Source organism: Felis catus, chromosome B4, assembly GCF_018350175.1.
Source record: "Felis catus isolate Fca126 chromosome B4, F.catus_Fca126_mat1.0, whole genome shotgun sequence".
Lineage (NCBI taxonomy): Eukaryota > Metazoa > Chordata > Mammalia > Carnivora > Felidae > Felis > Felis catus.
The window spans coordinates 44,592,685-44,602,749 of record NC_058374.1 but is presented as its reverse complement, the minus strand read 5'-3'; the positions used below and the strand labels follow the sequence as shown (position 1 = coordinate 44,602,749).

At 47.8% G+C, this 10,065-nt stretch overlaps 1 protein-coding gene across 1 annotated transcript; it reads right to left on the bottom strand.

Annotated features, from left to right (window-relative positions):
- Positions 1–881: 881 nt before the first annotated feature.
- Positions 882–9,842, bottom strand: GABARAPL1 (GABA type A receptor associated protein like 1). The gene is made up of 4 exons (XM_003988401.6): positions 9,479–9,842; positions 4,229–4,307; positions 3,082–3,200; positions 882–2,208 (listed from the first exon to the last, which is right to left on the bottom strand). The coding sequence occupies exons 1-4, from the start codon at positions 9,566–9,568 to the stop codon at positions 2,143–2,145; spliced, it is 354 nt and encodes a 117-aa protein (XP_003988450.1). The 5' UTR covers positions 9,569–9,842; the 3' UTR covers positions 882–2,142.
- Positions 9,843–10,065: the final 223 nt, after the last annotated feature.

Below are 10,065 nucleotides of genomic sequence, written 5' to 3'. Positions count from 1 at the left end.
CTCAGAGCCTGGAGCCTGCTTGATTCTGGGTTTCCTTCTCTCTCTCTCTCTCTCTGCCCCTCTCCCACTCAGTCGCTGTCTCAAAAATAAATAAACATTAAAAAAAAATTTTTTTTTAAGTCAACAGAGGTAGACACGACTTGGAGACAGAGAGAGAACGGGTTTGGTTGGGACTTAGAACAAAACGAGGTACAGAGAGCAAGCCTCTCCATCGGTGTGCCGCAGAATCACGAGGGGCTGATTAACAACACAGACGCCTGCGCGGAGCTTCTGAGTCAGCGAAATCTGGGACAAGGCCTAGACATCTGCATTTTTAATCAGCACACCCCGACCGCCTCTGTTCTCACGCAGGCGGCGTGCCAGCATCAGCTTTGGGAGACACGTAAAGCACTAACACCGCAGTTATCTGCAGGGGAGAAAATCACGCACACGGTCACCAATGCAGCCTGCATCGCTGGCCACCACAACTGCCGTGGAACAGCAACTCACGGTCCCTGGAAAGCTGAGCAAACCTGTCTATGCGTGGCCCTGTGCGAGCACTCATTTTTTTTTTTTTTTAATGTTTTTAACGTTTATTCATTTTGAGAGAGACAGAAAGAGAGAAAGCGAGTGGAGGAGGGGCAGAGAGAGAGCGAAACCCAGAATCTGCAGCAGGCTCCAGGCTCTGAGCTGTCAGCGCAGAGCGTGATGTGGGGCTCGAACCCACGAACCGGGAGATCATGAGCTGAGCGGAAGTCAGGAGCTCAACCGACGGACCCACGCAGGCGCCCCGGGGAGCATTCATTTCCAGCAGCCGCCCTCACTCAGACTTTGCTGCTCACAGACCACACGCCATCTATTCTAATACACACTCAATAAAAGCAACATTTCTGAACTCGTGGTTGGTTTTCAAGGTATGCAATTATTTTATTTCCTTGGCCTGACAGCATAAACTTCGTTACACAAGAATCTGCAGCTGACAGAACTGATACAGATTTCACCCACAGGAAGGACCCTTGGCATGAGCAGAGATGAACTGAAATGTCATGACTGGGTGCCACTCCTGCTCCCCACCCCCACCCATATAATCCCCGAAGTGAAAATACTCAGAATCAGTAGAATCCCCATGAATTACTAAATCATCCCCTCAGACTTTCCTAACTAGCAGCTGCAGTCAATGAAAACCCAAGTAAGGAAGCAGCTGGCCATCACTTAGCGTTTCGGTGTGCATGGGACTAAAGGGACAGCAACAAGGGAGCAAGAATCCTGGCCGAGTGGGAGGTGTGGCCCATCGGTCTCACCTCACACCTGCCCCTTCCATCCTAAAGACAACTCTGTCCCCTATACGTGGAGCCAAGTTTGGGAGACGCTGAAGGAGTGGTTCTAGCCCGTAACTGGAAACGGCCGTGGCTCATTAATGTCCAAGGTAGGTACGGGATAAGGGGCACCAGAGAGAGAGCAGGTTAGACAGAGATGCCCAACTTCGTCAATTCCAGTTTAATGCTATCGAAACCATATTCATAACCATAACGTCCCTCATGGCTGGCCCCCGTTTTCCAGTGGGGAGAACGTGCCATCTAAATGTCTGCCCCACGTCTATCAGCACCCTGTGGGAGAACGACTGGGATGGGGGAGGTGTGGAGACGGGAGATCAGGGTCACAATGTTTTAACTACAACGGGTCTCTTTTGGTCCCTAGGAATGACCTACTACCAGAAGTCCTAACACATCCGCAGCCCCTTTCTCTACCTATCTTGTGCAAGTGTCAAAAATAGAACCTCTGCCCAAAGAGGAGGGAGAGCAGGAAGTCACTGGTGGTCCCCAATCATCTCTGGCCCCAACTGGCCCGCCTCCTGCCTCTTCTGCGAGGTGACACGAAAGTTTATTCCGAAATGTGAAAATTAAATCATCTCCGTTCGTCTATCCAAGCCAAGCCAACAGCTCTGTCCTGACATGCTTTCCCCCCCGGGGCCGAGGAAGCAGCAAAAAAATATCAATTGGGCATGTGAAAATACGATGACGGTGTGCGTGGTGTAGTGTTTCCAGAGGTCTTCCCCTTCTGTCTCCTCCACCGTGGGAGCCCTCCCTCTCCTTCCCCAAGTCCCACACACGCCCCTCCCCCTACCCCCGAGTCCGCGTGCTCCCATCTGCCGGCTTCCGCCACTCACTTCCCATAGACACTCTCGTCACTGTAGGCCACGTACAGAAAATAGTCTTCCTCATGGTTGTCCTGAGGGAAGAGACAAGAGGACTGTTGGAAAACATCACGTTCGTTACTGAGGGTTCTGAGCCTCACACACCCTGGTAAGGGAGGTACGGGAGGCGTCGTCAGACTCCACGAAAAGAAGAATAAAGAACAAACAAAAGTGACTGGAATTCGGCTTCTGAGTTCACAAAAAGCCTTCAGGGAGAGCATCGACACGTAGAAGTATCGGGGGAAGAACACGACCCTTAAGAAAGCTTACTCTAGCCAGGGAAACACAGATACAAAAATATACATACACCAGAATATACGCTAACAGGGAATATATGCTCCGGGATAAAAATGAGATTAAGAGATCGTTGGAGAAGTTGACACAACTCGCTAACCGGGCACAGAAAGGAGGCAGTACCATATGAAATCATTTAAGGAACACAGGTACATAACTGGGTGATACAGCAGGACAAAGTGTTTTTCTACAGGTTTCTCATGAGATTCTGACACTTTACCAATTCAAGCAAACGGAATCACGTAAATTGTTCCCTCCAACCGAGTTTATCTGTTAAGACGAATGAATCGATTTAAAGGCTTTGCCTTAGAATTTTGAATTTCACTTGGAATTTGCAATCAGAAACCATTGCTTGTGGTTTCAACAGAGACGATCCAAGACGACCACACCAGAATAAGGCAAAACTGAGAATTCAACGACAATGAATCTAGTAGGCTGCTCAATCCCTAAAGGACAAGTGACATCGAATCTCCCAGTGCCTTACACCGCTGTGTGTAAGGCGATACAGGTAAGTAACACCTCTTGCCCCACTTCCCGGGTGTGTTATCAGCGGACACTGGAACAAAGGCTAGAAAACAGCCGACTGCACAGTATTGTTGTGACCGGGACGTTACCTCATACAGCTGGCCCATGGTGGCGCTGGTGGGAGGGATAGTGTTGTTGACAAAGAAGAATAAGGCGTCCTCAGGCCTCAGGTGGATCCTCTTCCGGATTAAGAAGTAGAACTGGCCAACTAGATAAAGGAAGAAGGGAAGAAGGCAATTAGGGAAAATAAGGGATTACGAGAAGGGTAATTCCCAGGGGGAAAAAAAAAAATTCTGCCATCGGTTCCCTTTAAGTACCAGCTTTAGATCAAATCTCAGCAGAACCAAATACTGTCCTACAGCTTTAGAAATAGAAAGCACAACTCGAAGGAGCCTCCATATTCCCCGACAGGTCACAGAGAAGCTTATTCAAAACCCTTCTCCTCTTTACTCAATTCCAGATGCTTTACTTGATTTCAGACGTAATGTCAGCATCTTCCTTCAAAGCCGGAGGACGACTTTCAGGGAATGCTATGTACATCTAGACTGAAATAGTCTATCATTGTCTAAACGGAATCTGAAACACACTTCTATCCCAGTTGCACCCTGTGACAAACCAGTGCTGGGGGAGAGGTCTACTGGACTCCAGTAATCTCAGTATGATCACTCAGCCCAAAGTTGGGGTAACAAGTGGGGTTCAATGCTGTACCTTCTATTAAACATACCGAAAAAGTTCTAGAAGGCTGGCAAACGCACCTACAAAATCTGCCCAGTGTTTCCCGGATTCACTGGTTCTTCCATTAAGGATCATTAGGGTGAAGAATTAATACATTCTTTGTAATCCCAAACAGTGTCTACACAACGTATTACCAAAAACCGTAGCTGGAAGAGACCAAGTCTTCAGCTGAGACTCTCTAAAATGTGACCTTCCCTCTTATTTTCCTTTTGGAATAAATGGAATAGCACAAGAACAAAGCTGACTGTAAGTGGTTTAAGTGCGAGGCATCTGGTCTTTGCTTTCAATGTCGTGCCTTCTGCTGTGTCTAAATCACACAAGACACGTGGCGGGACATGCGTAAGGGAACCAGCAATGACTCCTGTTTGAGTTCCCCAACTATCTGGAGAATCCCACCCGCCTTCTTCAACTCTACCCTCTCTCAACCCCACAATCTCAGGCATGCACGCGGGACCAAAAAGGCCATGGGAAAGGAGCCTGTGGAGAGGGAAAAGGCATTACCGGTGAGGTCAGAGGGCACTAGGTACTTCCTCTTGTCCAGATCGGGCACCCTGGCCTTAGGAGCCTTCTCCACAATCACCTGGTGGGGAGGAGAGAAGAACGAACAGAATCTAGTCTTTTTTCTTCCACATCCTACAGTTCTCCTATTTGAAGTGAGTTTGTCTAGACCCATTAAAACGTTCCCATTTCTCATTCCCCCTTACCTCTTACAAAAACCTATGGGGGCGTGGGCTTCCTCAGTGACGTTATAGTTCATTTTACTACAGTAAGAAGAGAATAGAGGCACGTGATGGAAAGTAAAGAGAACCTTGATTTTAAGTGATTACACGTTACCTGTCAGGCACAGGATCTGTACTTCCTGGTATTTAATAAGAGCAGTGAGAGGACTGCTCATCCCTCAGATGGCCCTGAGTAACTATTAGTTTTATTCTTTCCTACGAATGCCATTTATTCAAGGTATAGGTAATGTGCTTTAAGTGTTATACTTTGTCAACATTTTCAAGAAGGACTGCCAAAAAACACGTTCGAGGCATGGTTTTATTCTACCAAAGAAGTACTAAATAGTTCTTATAGTAAGATATCCTGTAATAGGAAGTCACTACAATAACCCATTTATCAATATTGATTGTTAGTATTTTACGGGATTTTTCAACGTCCACATCAAATATTTCTAGAGTACTTCAAATTTTATAAAGATCACATGGTCCTGTAATGAAGAGAAAAAAATGAAGATATATAAAAATTAAAGACTCTATGCATAAAATTTTAAATAGCAATTTAAATAATATATTTAAGTTTATGTAATTACAAGTATTTACAATTTTTTAATGCTTATTTATTTATTTTGAGAGAGAGAGAGCACACACACGCGGGCTCATGAGCAGGTGAGGGGCAGAGAGAGAGGGAGAGAATCCCAGGGCAGAACCCAACACGGCCCAATCTCCACGACCTCAAGATCACGACCTGAGCCGCTATCAAGAGTTGGACACCTAACCGACTAAGCCACCCAGGCGCCCCTATTTAGTATTTACCTCTGTTGTATGATTTAATTGAAATTACAAATATTTAAAACCTATTGTAGAGCCATCGCTTTAGATTTTTACTTTAGAAAATATAATCATTCCTGACTAATGATATGGCAAGTACAGAAAAGTTCTAGAAGTAGAAGTAACAGAATCCCTAGGAACTGTGTGATCAAAGGTCACTCCTCTCAGCCACAGTATTCCAGTGACTTTTAAAGGAAGAGGGGCGCCTGGGTGGCGCAGTCAGTTAAGCGTCCGACTTCAGCCAGGTCACGATCTCGCGGTCCGTGAGTTCGAGCCCCGCGTCAGACTCTGGGCTGATGGCTCGGAGCCTGGAGCCTGTTTCCGATTCTGTGTCTCCCTCTCTCTCTGCCCCTCGCCCGTTCATGCTCTGTCTCTCTCTGTCCCCCAAAAAATAAATAAAAACGTTGAAAAAAAAAATTTAAAGGAAGAGAACTTTCCAACACCTCTTTTACAGTCGTGGTACTGATGCAATAAACGAGTAATCCATCAAATATGTGAAGATTTGTTTCTAAATACAAGGATTGACTTAAAGGGAGGGACTTGGTGCCTGAAGCTATTAAATGAAAGGGAACACATTAAAGTAGTGAAAAACACCTGGGTGGCTCAGTCAGTTGAGTCTCTGACTCTCAGTTTTGGCTTGGGTCATGATCTCAAGGCTCATGGGTTCGAGCCCCACATGGGCCTCTGCACTGATGGGGCAGAGCCTACTTGGGATTTTCTTTCTCTCTCTCTCTCTCTCTGTCCTTCCACTGCTGGTACTCTCTCAAAATTAATAAATAAACTTTTAAAAAAATAGTGAAAAACAGGGGCGCCTGGGTGGCTCGGTCGGTTAAGCGTCCAACTTCCGCTCGGGTCATGATCCCACTGCTCGTGAGTTCAAGCCCTGTGTCCGGTTCTGGGCTGACAGCTTAGAGCTTGGAGCCTGCTTCAGATTCTGTGATTCCCATTCTCTCTCTGCCCCTCCCCTGCTCATGCTTTCTCTCTGTCTCTCGAAAAATGAATAAACGTTAAAAAAAAAATAGTGAAAAACATCATTCTGTGTTTCTGGAGAAAAAGAATCTGGTAGTACCAGGAAGACCAGAAGGATACAGTTCCATTAAAAAATTTAAAAATAAAAACCGGAGGAAAGAAAAATACATGAATCAGAAATTTTAAATTTTTTTTTTCAACGTTTATTTATTTTTGGGACAGAGAGAGACAGAGCATGAACGGGGAAGGGGCAGAGAGAGAGAGAGGGAGACACAGAATCGGAAGCAGCCTCCAGGCTCTGAGCCATCAGCCCAGAGCCTGACGCGGGGCTCGAACTCATGGACCGTGAGATCGTGACCTGGCTGAAGTCGGACGCTTAACCGACTGCGCCACCCAGGCGCCCCGAATCAGAAATTTTAAAGAAAAGGTAGCAAGAGGTTCAGGGAGAGACCGGTGAAGGCCCAACAATGAGGACAGACAGGAGGCAAGACAAGGCTAAGGAAATCAAAGGGAAAGAGACGGAGCCTAGCACTGTCTCTCCAAGGAACCCTGAGACCTGTCAGCTCCCATCAGTAAGAAGTGATGGAAGGCACGAAAGCAGAAAAAGAGGACAATAAAATAGACTGCAAATAAGACACCGGGACAGGAGGCTGGGATCTGGAGAGGAAAAAGAGGGGTAATCGCTAAGGCCAGGGCTTACCAGAAAAGATTCTAGGTTTCCAAGAATCTCAACCCTACTCATGGGCCCTGGGCTAGATGCTTTTCCTCCCTGGTTGTCAGTTTCTTTTTTTCTTCTTCTGTGCAACCTGCCTGATATTCCACAGGGCCCTTCACAAATTTTTAAAAACCAGACCATCTGTTCCCGAAGATTTCCTACAATGTTGCAGGTTTTCGATACACTGTAGCTATGAAGATAATTTAAGATCTCCAGAAACCCTGCCCTCTCAAGGCATGAGCACATCTATTCCTTTGGATGGTAGCTAAGAAATAAGGCGGGGCCTTACTTGAGTTATGTGAGCAGTCAGGGTACGCGATTGCTTTGGTAACACCAACGGTTCCGCGAGAAGGGGCTTTAGAAATCACTTACCCTAACCCTCTTTTCTGTAAACAGCAAGATTAAGGCTTCTGCCCAGAACCAGAATCGAATCTCACAACTCAGAAAGCAGAGCTTGTCTTCCTGCATCACAACTGCAAAGACAGTCACAGCCCGGGCACCTAAGGGAGCAGCTGGGAGGCCTATAAACTGGTGAAAACCCAACTGGAGGAGCCATGAGGTCTGAGTAATGGTTCTAAGAGCTTGCAAATTATCACAGAGGTGAAACATTTCACACCAAACATTGAGCTGGAGAAGAACAGGGAGGATTAGTCGAAATATTCTGGGAAGAGGTAGGAACAGGGCCATTTCAGAGTCTGTCCCTGTCCCTCTTAGGCAGAGCTACTGGAACAGAGCTTGCATAAGAGAGTTCTGAATAAAACGGTAGTCATCTTGCTCTGCGGGTTACCTTTCTGGCATCATGAGGACTCTGACTGTGAGGGCCACAATGTTTTTTTTTCTTGACGTCCAACACCTAACAGTGCGAGGCACACAGGGCATGCTTGCTTAATTCTGTTGAATAGAACTGTACGAGAAGTTGAGAAACCAGAGATAGAATCTCAGCTTTGCCACACACCAGCCACAGGAAACCTTCGGGAATACTTAACCTCTGGGTGCTTCAGATCTTTCCTCTGTAGAATGCGATCGCAACCGTGTGAGGATTAAGAGAATAAAGTCAGAGCGTGTAACCCATTGCCAGGTACAGAGTACGTGACCAGTCAATGAGAGTCAGTTGTCATTTGAAAATATTATAAGAGAGTAGGATCGCTATGACCACAAAATTGGGGGAAACTTTTAAAGCAGTCATCCAAGGTCCAGGGAGCATAACAAATAATTTGTGAAGGATCCTTTACTGGGTGGGTGATAGGGCTAGCTTCCCCTTTGAGCCCAAAACTCTTGTGTGCAATTCCTGGGGGAACGGAACAGCCCTAATGTCTTGCTTCCTCGTAAGAAAAGGACCGTAAGGGGTTTCTACTGCTGACATAAGGCCCAAGTTGCTTCCAGAAGCTGTAACGTGACGAAAGTTAGAGAAGGTTTGGAGAAGAGTCCCAAAGAGTACCTGCAGGTCAAGAAGGCATATCAGATTATCACAATCACCTTACCTGTACATAGCATCTAATATTTATCCCGATGTCCCTGCCTGAAATTAAAAAGTACAATGCGCCTCCATCTCCCAAACCCAACGGGGGTTGTTGCTCTACCACACTTCAAAGTCTTCTGCCTTGCAATCAGGCTGCGCAGCCCACACTGGAGAAAAACCAGGCAAGTGGCGGGGGAGGGGATGATAGAAAAAACGCCCGGATGCAGAAAGCTACCTCAATGTTTCTTCTGTTCCTCCTCACTGCCTGCGCTAATTTTAGCCACATAAATCAGCTTCCAAAACCGAAAAAAAAAAAAAAAAGCCAAACAAACAAAAAAACCGGCCTCAGTCCTTCCGCATTGTGTCCAGGTACAATCTGATCGAATAAGCACCGGGGGGGGGGGGGGGGGGGGGGGGGCTGGCTGCCCCCACACATGCCCCTGGAGCCAAGAACTATGAGGCAATCGGGCCGTGGCGCAGAGAACGTGACCTTGTTTTCTGGGCCAGGCCTGTCTTGTGGTGCGCACCCCACCCCCCGCTGCTTTCTAATTCTTACGGAATAAAAGGAAGAATCCACTGGCTTCGGAACCTTTCCCTCCCAAACCCAATGTTATGAGGGCCAAAGCCAACTTAAGGGAGAAGCATCTAAGGCCAGAAATCGAGGGGCGCAGCCCTCGTTGCATCAAATGATTTCCAGAACGACTTCCCTGCGATCTCAAAGGGAGATGTGTGGTCCCAACCCGATCCTCCTCTCACAAAAGGGCCGCATTTTGAACACATCCCAATCTGAACATCTCTGAATCCTGCTGAGTCACTCAAACGTAGGCTCCGCTCTAAAGATGCGGTCAGCTCTAAAGATGACGGGCCCCGGGGAGATGGGTTTCAAAAGCTCCGCAACCAGGTCCATTCCACCGGCTCTCCTTGCAGTGAAGGGCGTCCAGGGCTCAGTAACCGTAGGGGCCACCCTTCTTCTGTGCCTGAGGGCTGCCATCACACTCCCTCGTCCCCACGATCCCCGCTAATCGCCTTCCCCTCCCCCTCCCCGTTCCCATTACACTCACAGGGACCCTGTCCGGATATTTCTTCCGGATCTTTTCTCCTTCCTTTTTCCGATACTCAAAGGGATGGTCCTCCTTATATTGGAACTTCATGATGGACCGCAGCGTTTCCAAGATCCCCGGACGGGGCCTGCCGCCGTCGCTGATGGCTGCGTCCCTCCGGTCGCGCTTCCCTCTGCCCAACTCCGATAGCTATCAGAACTGCCTCAGAAATGTCAGCTCCCGTCGCTGCGCAGCTTGGCAGAGCTTTGGGAAGGGATGTCGGGTCCCCTCGGACGCAGGTAGGGGCCGGCCAGGTAGAGAAATCCCAGCGGCTTTTCCCGAGAGCTGGGAACACAAAAACAACTCGGCAGCGCTTTGGTATTGTGACGTCATGACGTCCCGCCTCCCCGCCCCGCCCCCCGGCGTTCGGACCGCGCGGGGAAGGGGGGGGGTGGAGGGAGAAACGCGGCAGATTGCCGGGTGTTCTTTTCAAGCCAGACTCTCCTGAGCAGTTCTTTGCAACCACGAAAATCCCGTACTTCGAATTTTATTGGGATTGTGACATTAAGAATGGCTTGAAGGGGGAAAAATGTTCTAGAGATCCCGTT

Bases quoted from the DNA above. Each gene is read 5' to 3' on its own strand.
- GABARAPL1 (XM_003988401.6), bottom strand. From the start codon at position 9,568: ATGAAGTTCCAATATAAGGAGGACCATCCCTTTGAGTATCGGAAAAAG. The intron at 3,201-4,228 runs GTAATGCCTTTT...TCCTTTATCTAG, and splicing joins AGTGCCCTCTGACCTCACCG to TTGGCCAGTTCTACTTCTTA. The intron at 2,209-3,081 runs GTAACGTCCCGG...CTCTTCCCTCAG, and splicing joins CCATGGGCCAGCTGTATGAG to GACAACCATGAGGAAGACTA.